Source organism: Chiloscyllium plagiosum, chromosome 14 (assembly GCF_004010195.1).
Source record: "Chiloscyllium plagiosum isolate BGI_BamShark_2017 chromosome 14, ASM401019v2, whole genome shotgun sequence".
Classification (NCBI taxonomy): Eukaryota; Metazoa; Chordata; class Chondrichthyes; order Orectolobiformes; family Hemiscylliidae; genus Chiloscyllium; species Chiloscyllium plagiosum.
The window spans coordinates 7564888-7585198 of record NC_057723.1 but is presented as its reverse complement, the minus strand read 5'-3'; the positions used below and the strand labels follow the sequence as shown (position 1 = coordinate 7585198).

The 20311-nt window shown below is 44.3% G+C and overlaps 1 protein-coding gene across 6 annotated transcripts in view; it reads right to left on the bottom strand.

Moving 5' to 3' along the window:
• ndst1b (N-deacetylase/N-sulfotransferase (heparan glucosaminyl) 1b) overlaps positions 1 to 20311 on the bottom strand; it is a 258623-nt gene that overhangs the window by 81064 nt on the left and 157248 nt on the right. For all 6 annotated transcript variants that reach the window (XM_043703098.1, XM_043703100.1, XM_043703099.1 and 3 more), the window contains one exon: positions 2043 to 3334. In XM_043703098.1, coding sequence (XP_043559033.1) covers positions 2043 to 3038 — 996 coding nt within the window. In that variant the 5' untranslated portion in view covers positions 3039 to 3334. The remainder of the gene's footprint in view (positions 1 to 2042; positions 3335 to 20311) is intronic.

Genomic DNA, 20311 nt, shown 5'->3' with positions numbered 1-20311 from the left:
GGCACACTTTCCTCATTCCTGAAGAAGGGCTCATGCCCGAAACGTCGATTCTCCTGTTCCTTGGATGCTGCCTGACCTGCTGCGCTTTTCCAGCAACACATTGTCAGCTCTGATATCCAGCATCTGCAGTCCTCACTTTCTCCTAAAGGGTAGGTATACTCAAGGACAAGGAAGGTAATTTGTGTGTGGACCTTGAGGAAGTGAGTGAGGTCCTTCGTGATCATTTGCATCAGCATTCACATAAGAGAAGGACTTGGTGGATAGTGAGTCTAGAGAGGGGTATGTTGATATCCCAGGACATGTCAATTGCAAAGAGGAGGAGGGGTTCAGTGTGTTTTGAAAAGCTTTATGATAGACAAGTCCCTGGGGCCTGATGGGATCTATCGCAGAATGCTGAAGGATACAGGTGAGGAAATTGCTGAGGCCTTGTACAAAATCTATGTATCCTCTTTAGGTGCAGGAGAGTTCCTGGGGACTGAAGAATAATCAGTGTTGTTCCTCTGTTTAAGAAGGGCAACAGGGTTAATCTGGCAAATTACAGGCCAGTGAGCCTCATGTCAGTGGTAGGAAAATTACTGGAGAAGATTCTTTGGGATAGGATTTAAACAATTTGAAAAAATATGGAATTATTAGTGATAGATAGCAATACGCTTTGCCAGGGGAAGTCACGTCTCGCAAATTTGATTGAATCCTTTGAGAAAGTGACTGATGAGGGCAGGGCGGTCGATGTTGTCTATGTGGACTTTAGCAAGGCCTTTGACAAGGTCCCTCATGGCTAACTGATACAAAAGGCAAAGTCACACATGATCAATGGTGAGCTGGAAGATGAATATAGAACTGGCTTCACCATAGAAGACAGACAGTGGCAGTGGAAGGGTACTGTTCTGAATGGAGATGTATGAGCAGTGGTATTCTGCGGGGATCGGTGCTGGGACCCCTGCTGTTTTTAATATATACAAATGAAGGGAATGTAGGTGGCCTGATCAGTAAGTTTGTGGATGTCACAAAAATTGGGAGAGCTGCAGATAGTGGAAAGGGTTGTTAAGAGGGTGCACCAGGATACTGATCAGTTAGAGACTGGGGCGGAGAAATGGCAGATGGAGTTTAATCTGGACATATGCGAGGTGATGCATTTTGGAAGGTCTAAAGCAGGAGGGAAGTACACAGTAACTGGCAGAACCCTTAACAGCATCAACATATCGAGGGATCCAGGCGTACAGGCCCACAATTCCCTGAAAATGGCAAAACAAGTGATTAAAGTGGTCAGAAGGCATATGGTATGCTTGTCTTCATCGGTTAGGGCATAGAGTATAAAAAATGGCAAGTAACATTGCGGCTGTTTCAAACTTTAGTGCAGCCTCATTGGGAATATTATGTACAGTTCTGGTTGCCACACTCCCAGAGGGATGCGGAGGCTTTGGAGAGGGTACAGAAACGGTTTACTAGGATGTAGCTTGGTTTTAAGGGTATTAGCTATGGACAAACTTGGTTGGTTTTCCCTTGAATGTCAAAGGCTGAGAGAGGTGGACCTGATAGAAGTCTCCAAAATGATGAGAGGAATTGACAGAATGGTTAGTTGGAGTCTTTCTCCCAGAGCAGAAATGTCATTTACCCAGCGGCATAGGTTTAAGGTCAAAGAGAGTAACTTAGTGGTGATGTGAGAGGCACTTTTTTTTATAGAGGGGCTGGTAAGTGCCTGATATGCACTGCCAGAGGAGGTGGTGGAGGTGGATACAATACCAATGTTCTTGACAGATATATGAATTGACAGGGGATAGAGGGATACGGACTGCATCGAGGCAAAAGGGTTTCAATTTAGAAAGGCATCATGTGTCAGCACGGGCTTGGTGGGCCAAAGGGCCTGTTCCTGTGCTGTTCTGTTCCGTTCTTTGACAGAGGCAACAAAGATATGTCTGTATCAACCAGTAATTGAGAAACCCCAGTTCAGGAACCACTGCACGAGACAATAACTGTTGGCCGAGCCAGCAGTGCCCACATCCCATGAGCGGACTAAGAAAATGAAGGGGGAAAGAACTGGTTACCTTGACATCTTCTGCTTTCATCCTGGTTCCCTCTTTGCCAACAAAGATATCATCAATGTCCACTAAAATATACCTGTCCAGCGGGAGAGATAATCTCTTCCCTGTTAGAAAGGAGACGGCATCCACAAAGACAAGCTTGTGGAGCCAGAAGTTCATGTTGTTTCCAAACAGCACTCGCTGTATGCCATCGTGGAGTCCCAGGTCCTGCACTACAGTTGTATGGAGAGCAGCATCCACCTCCATGTGTGGGATGTTCTCAGCGGATTTGGTCTTGGCGAGCAAAACGGGTTCATACGTTGAATGGTTGGACTGGAAAACTGTCCAGTCATCTCCCGGCAGGAAGCCCTTCTCTACCTCCTTTGCTTTTGTGATGTACAGAAGCGGTGATTTGGGGTTAATGCTGCAGTCTTTGAGGCCCAGGTTAGAGTGGAGGTACAGGGGGAAGCCCTTTAGCTGGGCACTGAGCAAACTATTTTCATTCGCTTTGAAGAAGCCAATTATGCCAACACTGTACTCGATGCAGTACTTATCGAGCAGTTCCCTGTTCCAAGCATCCAGATTCACATACTTCAAAATGTTCTCATATATAACGAGGACAAAGCGGCCTCTGTCTTCATCTGTCAATGTGGGCATGTCACCCTTGCCCGGCGCGATCTCCGTGTGGTACTTGAACCGACTGGTCTCCAGGATGGCCACTATCTCCTGCCCCAGTTGGGTGTACATGCTTTCAACAAAGACCAGGACCACAGGGTCAGTGCGAGACACATCCACTGCCTTCATGGGCTTGGTTGGGAATAGCCTGGATGGGGTGACTCTGGAGTCATCACAGTCAGGACGCTGGACTTCACTGGAAAGTTCCGTCTCTTGCTTGGTTCCGATGTACAGGTAATAGGCGGAGATGAACACAGTAACCATGCAGAAGGCAAAGAGTAACAGAAGCACTCCCTGCAACGTGAGTTGTCGAAACAGCCGACGCAGTCTGCTCAGGAAACTCATGCTTTATGTCCTCCCTCTTCCGAGATTTAAAGTAGCCCGGTTGTTTCTGCCTTGAGAAAATAAAAATCTTCCCTCTTGCGTTTCATGTCACCATTGCAAATCATTTGCTGTCACTCAAATCCAGGAGTATGAGGTTCTCTTGGGTTATCACAGCTGACGAAGGTGAGTGCTCCACTGTTTAACTGTGTCCATTGAGTGCGACCCAGGAACCCCTCGGTGAGCCACGAGAGGAGGTTGGACCTCTCAGACATCGATGAGACGGTTCATGATAACTGGGAGAAATGAGAACAGTCACCCTGGAATGAAGACAGAAAACGAGTCAGGCGCACACAGCTTACTCACAACATGCTGGGCTTGCAGCCTCTGCAGTATATCCACAGAATGAACACATCACAAGCCAGCCCTACCCCTACTTTACAAAACTCACCAACAGTGATTGAGAACGTAATGGACTCAACCTCCCAATACAAGATCCTGGACTTCAATCTTAAAATATCAAGTGCTGTTCACCTTTTGTTTTCATTCTCTAGGAGGTCTGCAGTTTGCAAAATATTACAAATATTTGTCTGCTGAAATAGTCATAATTGTCCGTGGTCTTTATCATTTTATTCTTTATTCTGACTGTCCGTAACAATGTTATGAATTATGACTACACAGCTTATTTGCATCATCATCCCAATTTAGCAGCTGCCAAATCAATTATCATCTATTTTGCTGTTTGTACAACTTGGACTGATGTTTTGTTATAGGACTTAGCAGTTTTGAAGAAGTTTACATGGTTTAATTCTTTTTGGACCCTAATGCAGAAAAAGGATGGGCATATAATTGGCATTTTATATTTGCAGAACTGATAAGACCACACGAAATGGGAACTGGAGGAGGCCATTCGGCCCCTTCAGCCTGTTCTGCTATTCAATAGGATCACGGCTGATCCAACATTCCTCACGTCCACTTTCCTGCCCTTTCCCAATAATCCTTGGTTCTCTGACTGATCAAAGATCAATCTATCTCAGCCTTAAATATACACAAGGACTTTGTCCTCTCAGCTCTCTGTGGTAAGGAATTCCAAAGACTTCTGAAAGAAGAAACACCACCTCATCTCAGTCTTAAATTGGTCCCTCTTTATTCAGAAGCTATGCCCTCTGGTCCTAGACTCTCCCATAAGGGGAAACATCTTCTCAGCACTGATCCTATCAAGCCCCTTTAAGAATCCAGTCTGTTTCAATGAGATCATCTTGCATTTTTCTAAACTCCAATGAGTAGTCTAGCCTGTTTAACCTTTGCTCAATGCAGTGAAATTTCTGCCTCTTGATCATTGCTGTTCTCTCCCTTCATTGTCAAGGGGCGAATTGTTTGGAGTTACAGATAATGACAGCGACCCCAAGTACATTGTCAAGGTTCCCATTCCTACTATTACAGTTTTATCCCAATCCTATCCACACACAAAAGCCAAGTCTCGGAGCGTTATTGGGATGCGAGTTGCGTAAAACACAAATGACACGGTCATCCAAGCAGCTAACTCATTTACCTTTGATTAACTGCTTGTATTTTTCAGACTTTAACGGGAGTCAGTTATTAATTAGGTTATTGTATTCTATGCAATACTGATTTCTGTCCCACTTATTTAACTCTTAACAGATCCATGTGAAGTGTACAATGAAGCACGTGAGTCTTTTGTAACTGATAGATTTAGCATGAGCAAAACCAACATAGTGTACAAAATCCCATGCAAGGACTGCGCAAAACACTACATAGGACAAACAGGAAGACAGCTAACGATTGGTATCCATGACCACCAACTAGCCACGAAACAACACGACCAGCTATCCTTAGTAGCCACACACACAGATGACAAGCAACATGAGTTCGACTGGGACAACACTACTATTATAGGACAAGCCAAACAGAGAACAGCCAGGGAATTCCTAGAGGCATGGCACTCATCCACAGATTCTATCAACAAACACATCAACCTGGCCCCAATATACCGGCCACTGCAACAGACAGCTGGAACTGACAACCGGAAGCGGCAGGGACAGGCCACTATAAATGCCGGAGGAAACACCACAGAAGCGCTTCACAGGAGGCTCCCAAGCTCTGAGGATGTCACCTAGATAGGGGACGAAACGTTTGCAACACAAATTCCCAGCTCAGAACCACAACAACAACGAGCACCCAAGCTACAAATCTCACAAACTTTGAACACAGTGAAATATGTTTAAAAATTTGGTTTACTAAACAGATTGACCAAAACCACACTTCCCACTATGATTGTGTATGTCATAGAGCCATAGAGATGTAGCATGGAAACAGACCCTTCGGTCCAACCTGTCCATGCTGGCCAGATATCCCAACCCAATCTAGTCCCACCTGCCAGCCCCCGGCCCATATCCCTCCAAACCCTTCCTATTCATATACCCATCCAAACACCTCTTAAATGTTGCAATTGTACCAGCCTCCACCACTTCCTCTGGCAGCTCATTCCATACACGTACCACCCTCTGCGTGAAAAAGTTGCCCCTTAGATCTCTTTTATATCATTCCCCTCTCACCCTAAACCTATGCCCTCTCGTTCTGGACTCCCCGATCCCAGGGAAAAGACTTTGCCTATTTACCCTATCCATGCCCTGATACGGAAGACTTTAAAAAAATTGTGATCCCAGTAATGTTTGCTTCATCCGTGATGCAAGGGTTTTGTTTCTTTCTTTCTACTTTTCATGGGATGTGGGCATCGCTGGCAAAGTGAGTCTTTGCTGCACATCCCTAAGTGCCCAGCCATTCTAGAGGACAGTTAAGAGTCAACCATATTCCTTTGGGTGTGGAGTCACGTGTAGGCCAGACCAGGTAAGTTCGGAAGATTTCCTTCCCTAAAGGGAAATGGAGAACCAGGTGGGTCTACAATTGACGACAGTTTCACAGTCAGTGTTATCGAGAGTAGCTTTCAATCTCTATCAACTCAAGCTCATCCCACCAACTGCTATAGTTGGATTTGAACCCATGTCCCATTGATATCACCACTGCGTCACCGTGTCCCTTCTCTTAGGTTGCTTTGTTATTCCGAATCTTTATTACAAATCTATGTTGGGAATATGCTAAGTTTGTTTGCAGATGACGGCAAAACCTTTACAAGCAAAATAGACAATAGAAAAGAATATGCCAATCCAGGTAGATTTGGATGTATGGATGGAGTGGGCCACACACTGGCAGATCAATTTGATATTATTCTTACATGGGGTCTGGGCATCACATGCATGGCTAGCATTTGTTGTCCATTCCTGAGCACCCTGGAACTGAATTAGGCCATTTAAGAAGGCACACCACACCAGGCTACAGTACAACAGCTTTATTTGAAATCACAAGCTTTCCGAGCACTGCTCCTTCTTCAGGACAAATCCAAAAGCTTGTGATTTGAAATAAAGCTGTTGGACGGTAACCTGGTGTCATGTGATTTCTGACTTTGTCCATGCCAGCCCAACACCAGCACCTCCACATCATTTCAGAAAGCAGTTGAGAGTCAGTCACATTGTGGATCTGGTACACTATAACACGTAAGGACAGGTTTAGAGGGATATGGGCCAAATGTTTGCAAATGGGACTAGATTAATTTAGGATATCTGGTTGGCATGGATGAGTTGGACTGAAGGAACTCTTTCTATGCTGCACAATTCCTGGATTTCCTTTGCTAAAGAGTATTAGTGAACTACATGAGTTGTTACAACGATTTATAGCACAGTCTCTTCTGATATAATGCGATAGTTCTGTTCCCTTGCAATCCCACGTTATAAGAAAATTGCATAATAGCTGCACCACTTAAACCAATGGGGCTGGAATTGCATTAGCGCCAATACAGGTAAGGAAAGTTCACATTCTACAAATAATGGTCTAAATTCTTTAATCGTGTTATAGCTAATTTGCATTGCAGAAACGCGTGTTATAGCAGAACCGACTGTATTTACACATTATTAGACTAGCCTCTAAATTCCAAATTTTATAGAATTCATACTTCACCATCGGCCATAATGGGATTTGAATCCACATTCCCCAAATATCGTTCTGGATTTCCAGTCCAATGACATTAGCACAATGGTACCATCTCCCACCAGATAAACACACTGTGAGATAACATAGAATTATGCATCATGTTGAATAAGCCAAGAGAGGACAAGACCTTTTATTATTCACACAGTTCACTGAAGGTCAAAAACCAACATAAAGAAATTGTAACTACACAAACTGATTATTGGGTTGTTAACAGTAATACTCAGTATGAATGGAAGATTTCAAGAGGGAATCAGATTATTAACTGAAAATGAAACATGTAGAAGGGCTGCAGTGAGAAGGTGGGAGGATGATAATGGGTTAATTGCTCAGTTGGACAGTCAGCAGTCAGAAAGGCTGAAGAGACTCATTTTGAGCTCTACACTTCATTGATTCTGCCTCGGACACTCTAGATATTCTCTCCTCCAGCTATTCAGAAATACCACCACACACCACTGGAGCAGGTGGACCTCCTAATCCAGAGATAGGAACTACTCCCACAACAGCACCGTTTGATATGCAACAGGTTACAGTATCTCTATCCATTTTAGGTCCTCCAACAGTCTGAGTAATACAATGTCCTTTTAGAGGGGGTGATACAAGATTAATTTCCAGTTTAAAGAACCTCAGTTTAATGGAGAGCTTAAAAAAACTTGGTTCATTCCCTTTAAAGATGGGTAGACGTGGAGTCAATGGACATCCAGATATTTCTAATCGAACTGTTCAGTGATATTCTTGCACACCTTGGGAGCATGTGATATTCGATCCCTGGTTCAGAGGTAGAACCACTACCACTACACCAAAAAAGCCTCTGAATAGAAGCCCATGAAATGAATAAAGGATTGTTTTGCATCTCCAATGAAGGATTATTTCAGAATGCACAGAACTGAACTGAGAGGGGGTAGGAAAAGCCTGAACATTGGGGCAGTTCTGCAGATTCTCTGGAATTACGGTCTATGTGGTGGATGCTCACTGCAAAGGATTCAGGACCTCTTCCCAACTGGTGCAAAGACTGCAGACAGTTAAGTGTCTGTGTGTGAATGTCTTGATCCACATGATCTCCTGGGCTGGTTTCAGTTACCTGACTAGGTTGTAGATGACAGTAACAGGAAGAGATTTTGAGGATTGCTGTGGACTGAGAGAAACATTTCCATGGTCATTGTTGAGCTATTTCCCTTCAATAACATCCCTTGTGCATGCCTTACAATGACCTTATACATCGGGAGAACGTATACAACGTTGGGTTCCTTATTTAAGGAAGGATATATTAAATTCAAGACAAATCTATCATTCAAAATAGAACGACAACCTATCAGTTTTTGCAAGAAACCATCTGGTTCACTACTTTGAGCCTCATGGGTCCTTCTGGATATGGCATTGGCCTTCTAAACCAGGAATTTAGTCTGAGTCCCACCTAGGGCACTTGATTTTATGAGGGCTTTGAAGGGCCAGTGATAGTGTCCCTACCTTGAGGTCAGAAGGTTCAGACTCAAGTTCCAGCTCCTCTGTGTGTCCCAACAATTGCATTAGAAGCTGGTCAGAAAAACTTCACTCAACCTCTTCCTGAGATTGGGGGGTTATCTTATGTGGAAAGGTTGGATCGATATTCATTGGAGTTTGAAGAAATGAAAGGTGATCTTAGTGAAATACACAAGATTCTGAGGGTACTTGACAGAACAGAAGCTGAGAGAATCTTACCTTTTGTGGGGGTGGGGGTGTATCTAGAATTAGGCAGGACATTTTAAAAATAAGGAGCTTCCCATTCAATATGGAATTGTAAAGGGATTTCTTCTCTGAGAGGGTTGTTATTTGAGGAATTCTCTCCCCATGCAAGAAGTGGAGGCTGGAGCATTGAATATATACAAGACTGAATGAGTGACTGTTTCACTTGGAATGCAAGTTAAGAGTCATGGTGGACCAGAAAGGACTGCACTGAGGCCAAAATGGGATCAACCATGAACTTATTGAATGGTGGAGTAGGCTCAAGGGGCTAAATAGACTATTCCTCCTATTTCTTATCATCTTTAGGTGCAATAATTTCAAGGTTTCACGCTTAGTTGCATACCACCTGCACTTGGAAATAGACCTGGGTCAATATTCCAGAATATTCTGTAACGGCACTACCTACACTACAGACTGTAGTGGTTCAACGAGGTAGTTCACCACCACTTTTAGATTAGATTAGATTAGATTCTCTATAGTGTGGAAACAGGCCCTTCGGCCCAACAAGTCCACACCGCCCCTCCAAAGAGAAACCCACCCAAACCCATTCCCCTACCCTATATTTACTCCTGACTAACACACCTAACACTGTGGGCAATTTAGCATGGCCAATTCACCTGACCTGCACATCTTTAAATTGTGGGAGGAAACCAGAGCACCCGGAGGAAACCCACGCAGACATGGGGAGAATGTGCAAACTCCACACAGACAGGCAGGAATCGAACCCAGGACCCTGGTGCTGTGAGACAGCAATGCTAACCACTGAGCCACTGTGCCGCCGCCCACTTTCTCAAAGACAATTTAGGATGGGCAACTAATATTAGATACAAAATTGGCTTGACAGAAGGAGACAGAGGATGGAGGGTAGTTTTTGGGACTGGAGGCCTGTGACCAGTAGTGTTCCGCGGGGATTGGTGCTGGGTCTGTTTTTGTAATTTGTATAATTGATTTGGTTGAGAATTTAGGAGGTGTGGTTAGTAAGTTTGAAGATGACACCGAAATTGGTGATACAGTCGACAGTGAGAAAGGTTATCTAAGACTACAAAGGGATTTTGATCAATTGGGCCAATGGGCTGAGGAATGACAGATGGAGTTTAATTTGGATAAATGGGAGGTATTACATTTTGGTAAAACATACAAGGGTAGGACTAATTCAGTTAACGATAGGGTCCTGGGTAATGCTGTAGAACAGAGAGACCGAGGGGTTCAGGTTCTTTGTAAGCTAGACAGGGTAGTTAAGAAAGTGTTTGGCATGCTTGCCTTTATTGGTCAGACCACTGAGTATGGGAGTTGGAACATCATGTTGAGGCTGTACAGGACATTGGTGAGGCCACTTTTGGAGGACGGTGTACGGAACTGGTTGCCCTGCATAGGAAGGATATTATTAAATTGGAAAGGGTTCAGAAAAAGATTTACCAGAATGTGGCCAAGACTGGAGGATTTGAGTTATAAGGATAGGTTGAATAGGCTGGGACATTTTTCACTGGAGCATAGGAGGTTCAGGGGTGATCTTATAAAGGTTTATAAATCGTGAAGGCATCGATAAAGTGAATAGCAAAGGTTTTTCCCTAGAGTGGGCAAGTTCAAAACTAGGGGGCACAGGTTTAAGGTCAGAGGAGAAAGATTTAAAAGGTACTTGAGGGACAACTTTTTCACAGAGGGTGGTTCATATGTGGAATTCACAACCAGAGGAAGTGGTAAATGCAGGTAAAAGACATTTGGATAGGAACATGATTTGGAAAGGTTTAGAGGGATATGGGCCAACCACAGGCAAATGAGACAAGTTCAGTTTGGGAAAGTTGATCAGCATGGGTGCGTTGGACTGAAGGGTCTGTTTCTGTGCTGTATGACTCTATGACTCTACTGGCCTAACCAATGAAACTCACATCCCCAAAAATAATTCCCAATATCTCTCTGATTGACATCTACTGCATTTCCACAAAGCCCATAACCAGAGTCCTCAACAAGTTCAGTAGTGTTCTCTGCCCAATGAATTGATTTGAGGAACATTATTTTCCCAAATCCTTCTAAATGTTCACTCGATTTATTTTGTTTCATGAGCATCTTTTGACACTGGCCTTTCTCTGCTCCTTCTTCCTCTGCGGCATTCTATTTGTTGCTATGCCCCTCCTTTCTGGAACTGCCTGAAATTTTGCCCAACTGGTTTTCTGACTCTTTCTAAAATCCACTCTGAAACAAAAACAGCGAGTGGTAGAGAAACTCAGTAAGTCTCGTAGCACTTCTCTCTACAGATGGTGCAAGACCTGCTGAGTTTTTGTTTCAGATTTCCAGCATCCACAGTTCGTTGTATTTATTAAAATTCACTCTGTTTGAAGGCACCTTTGACATCATCCCCACATTTAAAAAAAATGAATATGTACCTGTATAGTGACATTTAACACAGAAAAGGCCCTTTAGTCCATCACGTCTATGCTGATCTACCAACACTAGTCCTACTTTCCCACACAAGCCTTGAATGCTATGACATTTCAAAGGCTCATCCAAGTACTTAGAAGTTACAGAGTCATAGAGATGTACAGCATGGAAACAGACCCTTCAATCTAACCCGTCCATGCCGACCAGATATCCCAACCTAATCTAGTCCCACCTGCCAGTATATATTCCTCCAAACCGTTCCGATCCATATACCCATCCAAATGCCTTTTAGATGTTGCAATCGTACTAGCCTCCACCACTTCCTCTGACAGCTCATTCAATACATGTACCACCCCCTTCTGCATGAAAAAATTCCCCTCTGATCTCTTTTATATCTTTCCCCTCTCACCCTAAACCTATGCCTTCTAGTTCTGGACTCCCTCATCCCAGGGAAGAGACTTTGTCTATTTATCCTATCCATGCCCCTAATTTTATAAACTTCTATAAGGTCACCCCTCAGCCTCCGACACTCCAGGGAAAACAGCCCCAGCCTATTCAACTCTCCCTTTAGCTCAAATCCTCCTTGGCAACATCCTTGTAAATCTTTTCTGAACCCTTTCAAATTTCACAACATCTTTCCGATAGGAAGGAGACCAGAATTGCACGCAATATTCCAAGTGGCCTACCCAATGTCCTGTACAGCCACAACATGACCTCCCAACTCCGATACTCAATACTCTGACCAATAAAGGAAAGCATAACAAACGCCTTCTTCACTATCCTATCTACCTGCAACTCCACTTTCAAGGAGCTATGAACTTGCACTCCAAGGTCTCTTTGTTCAGCAACACTCCCTAGGACCTTACCATTAAGTGTATAAGTCCTGGTAAGATTTGCTTTCCCAAAATGCAGCACCTCCCATTTATCTAAATTAAACTCCATCTGCCACTTCTCAGCCCATGGGCCCATCTGATCAAGATCCTGTTGTAATCTGAGGTAATCTTCTTCACTGATCACTACACCACCAATTTTGGTGTCATCTGCAAACTTACTAACTGTACCTCTTATGCACACATCCAAATCATTTATATAAATGACAAAAAGTAGTAGACCCAGCACCAATCCTTGGTGGCACTCCACTAGTCACAGGCCTCCAGTCTGAAAAACAACCCTCCACCACCATCCTGTCTTCTACCTTTGAGCCAGTTCTGTATCCAAATGGCTAGTTCTCCCTATATTCCAGGCGATCTAACCTTGCTAATCATTCTCCCATGGGGAACCTTGTTCTGAAAGGTTTCTGTGAGGTTTCCTGCATCAGCTATCTTCCCAGGCAGTGCATCCCAAACCCACACAACCTTATTTTAACAAATCCTCTCTAAACCTCCTGCCTTTCACTACAAAATATGCCTCTTTGTTCTTGACTCGACAAATGAGGGGAACAAGCTGCTTTCTATCCACCCTGTCAATGCCCCTCATAATATTATACACCTCTATGAGGTCCCGTCTCCACCTTCTTTGTTCCAAAGAAAACAACCCGAGCTTATCCGGTCTCTCTTCGTTGCTAAACAGCTCCATCCCAGGCAACATCCTGGTGAACGTCCTCTGCACCCCCCTCCAGGACAATCACAGTTTTCTTACACTGTGGTCACCAGAACTGCACACAGTGCACCAGCAGCAACCAAACCAAGGATCAGCAGACCCGAAACGTTAACTTTGATTTTTCTTCACGGATTCTGCCAGACCTGCTGAGCTTTTCCAGCAACTTGTGTTCTTGTTCCTGATTCACAGCATCCACAGTTCTTTCGGTTTTTACAACGATCTTTCAAGTTTCAACATAAACCCCCTACTCTTAGTTAAACAAAATCACACAACACCAGGCTTTAGTCCAACAGGTTTATTTGGAAGCACTAGCTTTTGAAGCGCTGCTCCTTCATTGAGTTGTTGCGGAGGAAAAGATTGTAAAATACAGAATTTATAGCAAACCTGTTGGACTATAACTTGGTGTTGTGTGATTTTTAAACTTTGTCCACCCCAGTCCAACACCAGCTGCTCCACATCATCCCTATTCTTATTCATCTGCACTTCAACTGACAGAAGCTAGCATCCTGTGTGCCTTCTTAACCATCCTACTAACCTACCCCGCTGCCTTCATAGAACATAGAAGAATACAGCGCAGTACAGGCCCTTCGGCCCTCGATGTTGCGCCGATCCAAGCCCACCTACCCTACACTAGCCCACTATCCTCCATATGCCTATCCAATGCCCGCTTAAATGCCCATAAAGAGGGAGAGTCCACCACTGCTACTGGCAGGCCATTCCATGAACTCACGACTCGCTGAGTAAAGAACCTACCCCTAACATCTGTCCTATACCTACCCCCCCTTAATTTAAAGCTATGCCCCGCTTCGAGAAAAGTATTTTGCAGAGTACTTTCGACAGACATGAAGCAAAATGAGAAATTGGCTAAATGTGCTATAAATTTATAAGTTCTGCCAAATGCAGAGCACATAGAGATGACAACTCTCAGCAAAATTAATGTTGCAACAAAGTCCTGACAGCTTTGGGTTATGACGAATATTAACTAAAGGAATATTACTGGGTTTGCAGAATTTGTACCAATGGATTAAATGTTGGCATCTGGAGATGTTCGGGTTTTTTGTTTCACAACCTGAGAGATCGGAGAGTGAAACGGTTACCTCAAAACTGATAGTGAAACCACAGACGAATTATTTTCACTTCTGCCTGTGATTCGGTTCTGTACAGTGGACCCTATGAGCAGTGCAGTGTGGACAGCTGTGATCACATGCCTGTTCCCACTGCCAACACCCTTTTGAATTCAATAGACTGTTTATCCTCGGGAAGTGTAAGAAATCTGCATTTTCTATTCGCAGTATGTGCTGTGTCTGCTGAAGAGATAATATCAGTGCTGAGGAAAACAAGACTTGGGGCCTGTGCATCCAAGGGAAAAAATTAAGAATATTTATGTCATCTGTGGAAGCCTCTAATTATTTCACTGACAGTGGCGCAGTTCCTTGCAATCTTCAATTATTATTACTCCCTGATCTCTCCAGAATGACAAACGTCTGCTTATTTACTCAAATCTCAGTGCATTTAAATGCTGCTTCACAGTGCCAGGGAACTGGATTCGATTCCACTTTCGGTCACTATCTGTGTGGAGTTTGCACGTTCTCACCGTGTCTGTCTGGGTTTCCTCTGGGTGCTCTGGTTTCCTCCCACAATCCAAAGATGTGTAGGTTAGGTGAATTGGCCATGCTAAGTTGTCCATGGTGTTCAGGAATGTGCAGGTTAGGTGGACTGGCCCTGGAAAATGTTAATGGGGATAGGTTAGAGCCCTGGATCTGGGTGGTATGCCCTTTGGAAGGCCGAATGGCCTCCTTTCGCTCTGTAGAGATCCCATGAAATCAAATGGTCTGGTCAGAGCCAGAAATGAGCCTGACCAGCTAAATGGGTGCTTTGGCCCAGAGCTAATGCAAAACTAGGCTCAATTTGTTTGCTCTATTCATTTCAGTACTTCTCCCGAATTCATGAAATGAGGTAGGCCAATCAGTCGCTCAGGCCTGCTCCTCTCTTCAATAAGATCACGGGGTTAACACAACTTTCTTGTCTGCTCTGTTCCCCACTTACCCACCCTCCAACACCCTCTCAGAATGTCTCAATAAGATTACTCTTTCCTATTTGATACTGCAGTGAGGAGAGACCCAACTTACTCAACCTTGGCTCATAGAAAACCCTTCCCTCCAGAACCAGCCTAGCGAACCTTCACTGAACTGCTTCCAATGTGACTCTATTCTACAATTCTCCATTTTATAATTTATTCCTAAAATATACAATGCTGGACTTTTTACTTCTCTATTTTTCTCAGAAATGTGACTGTAGAAACGGTCGAGAGTGCGGTGCTGGAAAAGCACAGCAGGTCAGGCAGCATCCGAGGAGCAGGAGAATCAGCGTTTCAGGCATAAGCCCTTCATCAGTCCTTTGTGGATCTGAGAGATAAATGGGATGGAGGTGGGGCTGGGGGGGAGGGGTAGGGGGAGGTAGCTGAGTCCACGATAGGTAGATGGAGGTGGGGATAATGGTGATAGGTGGGAGAGGAGGGTGGGGTGGATAGGTGAGAAGGAAAACGGACAGGTGGGACAGTTCAAGAAGGTGGTGCCAAGTGGAAAGGTTGGATCTGGGATACGGTGGGGGAGGGGGGCGCAGAGATGAGGGAACTGGTGAAATCCACATTGATCCCGTGTGGCCGGAGAGTCCCAAGGCAGAAGATGAGGCGTTCTTCCTCCAGGCATCAGGTAGCTAGGTTTTGGCACTGGACGAGGTGCCCAGAACCTACATGTTCTTGGGACAGTGGGAGGGGGAGTTAAAGTGTTGTACCTAGGGACCTTATTACTAAGATGGCATCATAAGCAATGACTTGTACACTTCTCAATTTGTTATGGACCAGGCCAGACCCCCTCAAACATTTCAAGAAAGTAGTCTGGACCCTAACCTTTCTAGTTGTTTTAAGCAGGTGTAACACAGATATTCCAGGAGGGATGCAGCTGACCCAACCACTGAGTTTTAAACAAAACAGAATTTATTTGCACGATTACCAAATGAAACACAAACGATACAGAACAGAATACAGAATAACTTAACCGAGCTGAAAACTCGACAGACTATCCCAACTTAATGATGCTGTTCCAAATTCCTGCAACAATCCCCATAAATACCCCTTGGCAAAAAAAGGAAAAAATATCAAACATGAGAGATGTCAGAGAGAGGGAGGACCAGCTTCACCACTGCCTGTCTGCAAAAACCAAACCAAACCAAACCAGAGAAAAGCTGAACTGGGAGAACTGGCCACTCCCCTTTCATTGTGCAAGTGTTTTTTTTTTAACTTGAAAGCCTTTTGTCTGAGGCAGTATCTGTTAGCTATAATCAAATTGGCCCTAAAACCCTTCAAACCTAAACCTGTCAAACCGCTGCTTTTTCAACCTCTCTGAAAAAAATAGCCAAGGACAACATAACCTTGTTAAAGGAGCAGCATCATTACAGCTGTACTCATGTGAGTACATGAGACAATAAAGCTAATTCTAAATCAATCCCTCCTTTAGTAAGGAGGTCAAAACTGTGCACTGTAATCCAAATGTGATCTCACCTATGTCTGTAGAGTTGCCACAAGACTTCTCTACTTCTGAAGAAGGGTCACTGGACCTGAAAATATTAAGGTAAAAACAAGGACTGCAGATGCTGGAAACCAGAGTCTAGATTAGAGTGATGCTGGAAAAGCAAAGCAGGTCAGGCAGCATTCGAGCAGGAAAAGAGCAAATAGTACAATGGGAAAATGGGGGTGGGAATGAAGGTGATAGGTCAGAGAGGAGGGTGGAGCGGATAGGTGGAAAGGAAGATAGGCAGGTAGGACAGGTCATGGGGATGGAAAACATTAACTCTGATTTCTTTCCACCGATGCTGCTAGACCTGCTGAGTTTACTCAACAATTTGTGCATTTGTTTCTGATCCCGAGCATCCTCAGTACTTTGCGTTATTTTGTCAAGACAGGCTCTTTGCCTCACTTCAGAGCAGTCCTGAGCTTCTGCTGCACAACTTTCACACCTTTGCCCCATTCAAAGCTATTGGATGGTCAACGGCATTAGATAAAAATAAGATGCTGCTTTCCCACAGCCAATGCAGAGACATAGAGACAGTAACCTTGGAGTTTCTCTGTTTAACTGTGTATCCAAACTTTGCCTCAAGTTGTTGATCCGTTTAACAAATGCGTTACCCTCCCCTCCCCACCTTTATGTTATGTATCAAGTCCTGCACGTTTGAAAGAGAGCAGGACTACTCAAGATCTGTGGAAGAATTTGAAAAGCCCATTTCAGAAGTGACCCTACGCTAATTAGTTCATTAAAAAATTTAATTGACAGAAGATAAAGGACTGACGAGCTCCTGTTGAGTCAGCTGCTGTGGGCAGAAGTCCAATACATGGTCTACACAAACTGACTGACAATCGGGCGACCAGTATACCAATTGCCAATGTGCACCCTCTGTCCTCGTTCTCAGGATAATAGGTTCAGACAAGTATAAATTGGAAAGCTGAACAGGTCACGGGGATTGTATTGGTGTGACTTTAACAAACTGGAGTGCAAATGTGCATTTGATCAGAGAGTTGTAACATCTTTCTCAAAATTATTTTGGTTTTGGTTTGCAAATTTCTGCCTTCCTTTACAGGAATCAGGGACGTGGACTTATTCTGCAAGGTCACGGAGCTGGCCATTTTTCACGTCTGAGCTTCTTGCAGAATGTCGGTAGGGACAGAGATGGCGGAGGGTCATTAAAGCCAGAGCCAAGCTCCATCATTTTTTAATTGGCATTCACACCTTCCCAGCACATGGTAAAGCACTGGTGATCAGGATTGGGAATCCTGACTGATAGTCCCATTTCTCAACCCAAGAACATCAAGGTTAATTCCAGCTAATGCACAGCACTAACCACACATCCAATCTTGGACCTTCTCACTTTGCACATGCCTGTACCAATAGGCTAATCAGCTAATTAGGAGAAAGTGAGGACTACAGATGCTGGAGATCAGAGTCAAAAAGTGTGGTGCTGGAAAAGCACAGCAGGTCAGACAGTATCCGAGGAGCAGGATTTATCTGCCTGACCGGCTGTGCTTTTCCAGCACCACACTTCAGCTAATCAGGAAACTATACAGCACCTTAAATGTCAATTTTACTTCATTCATGGGACTCAGGTGTCACTGGTTGGGCCAGCATTTACTGTCTACGCCTAATTGCCCTTGAGAAGGTGGTGGTGAGCTGCCTTCTTGAACTGCTGCAGTTAGGGAAGGGAGTTCCAGGATTTTAACCCAGCAACAGTGATGGAACAGCGATAAATTTCCAAGTCAGAATGGTGACTGGCTTGGGGAGAAATGTGCAGAAGGTGATAGTCCTATCTGCTGCCCTTGTCCTTCTAAATGGAAGTGGTGATACACACTGCTGCTACTGAGTGTCGATGGTGGAGGGAGTGAATGTTTATGGATGTGGTGCCTATCAAGTAGGCTGCTTTGTTCTGGACAGTTTTCAGCTTCTTCAGTGTTGCTGGAGCTGCACCACCCAGGCAGGTGGGGAGTGTTCCATCACACTCCTGTTGTGTGCTGGTGAACAAGGTACAAGTCAGAACCAACGTTCCCTCTCATTTTCCCTCCAGCTGGACTGAGGGCAAGTGCGGTGGTGGCTTCCAGGACCAGAAATGCATGCTGGGATGGACATGTGTGGAACATTGAAGGGAACATTGGTCAGGGATAGGATGCAAACATAAGAAGAACATCCAGATATTGAGTCTGTTTTGGGGAAATAATAGATCCTATTACAAATAACAACGCCTCATCCAACCAGGGTCAACTTGCCAACTAATCAGTAGCCTTTTTCTCATCTGGTAAAGTGTCATCTCTTTTGCATCTGTCCTTTTATTTATTTTTCACAGGATGTAGGTGTCACCTGCTAAGGCAGCACTTTTGCCAGAAGGCAATTAAGAGTTAACCCCGTTGCGGTGTGTCTGGAGTCACATGTAGGCCAGACCAGGTAAGGGTGGCAGATTTCCTACCTTAAAGGGCATCAGTGAACCACATGAGTTTTTAACCATGATCAACAACAGTTTCATGGTTGCCTTGGGATAGGTCTCTCACAGTTTCCCTTCAGCTTGGAAATAAGCCATTCCACCTAACGCCAACCCTCAAAAGAGCATCCTACCCAAACCCATCCCCTATCCCTACATTTCCCATGACTAATGCACCTAATCTATACATCCCTGAACACCATGAGCAATTTTCCATGGCTAACCCACTTAACCTGCACATCTTTGGACTGTGAGAGGAAACCAGAGCACCTGGAGGAAACCCACCTAGACACAGGGGAGAACGTACAAACTCCACACAGACAGTCGCCCGAGGCTGGAATCGAACCTGGGTCCCTGGCACTGTGAGGCAGCAGTGCTAACCACTGAGCCACCACCTTTATTGATTTCAGATCAACCTGTTATGGTAGGATTTGAACCGACAGAAAATTGAATGGGTTTCTGGATATCTACTCCAATGACATCACAACTACACCATTGCCTCCCCTTGAAGACGTCCTGATGAGCGTGAGACAAAATACTTTGACAACAGATATGTTTCCTTTAGCGGTACTCAAATTCTGGATCAACAACTGACTATTGATGGAAATGGTCAAGAGAGTGGGTCATTGAAATGAAAATCTGGCACTGTGCCAGCAAAACCTAGAAGCCTGCTCACCTGCCATTGCCCAGAAAGCCAAAATGACAAGTGGATGGAGGAGTGGAGTGTTGTTCACTTAAATTTGACTGATCCCACACCAACAAAATGAAAATCTTCTGATAAATGGAAGAACAGCCTCTGAAAACACACCAGTGAGGAACAGGAGGAATTTTTTTTTCATCACATGTAGCTTTTATGAATACTCCCTCAGCCACATGAATCTCAGAATGGCAATTAGACGCAGCACCAATTTATCTTTGTAAATACCACCGCAAAGGCATCATCAACCCAGCTGCATTTATCTCAGCTCCTGACAGAGAAGGTACAGTCCCTGACGCATCGTAAAAATTCTCAGGCTATAAATACTCCAAAATCAGTCCGGGTAACTTCATTAATTACTGATAACAGTGTTTCAGGTAATTCTTTCAGGAGAGAAATTTGCCAGCAAACACAGATACAACATCATCCCAGCTGCTGTTCGGTAAACAGTCATGGAATCTTCATAAAGAGGAAGAGGCATAGGGCCAGCACTCATCCCTGGTTTAATTAAATATGGTTTTAGTGATGCACATTCATTTGCACACAGCCCAATTTAAAGCTGCACAATGGCAGTCCGTGTAAATTCCCTGAGGAAGTAAAGAATGTTGCATGCTACTCTGGGCTCCTTCAACAATTTATTTAAAAAGATTTGCATTTATATAGCACTTCTCACAACCACTGGACATTGCAGAGTGTTTTATAACCAATCTAATCCTTGTTTCCCGGTGTAAATTCAGAAGCCAACGTTGGTACAGCAAGATCCCACAAACAGCAATCTGTTAACATTTATTTATGGGATTTGGGTATCATTGGGTAGGCCAGC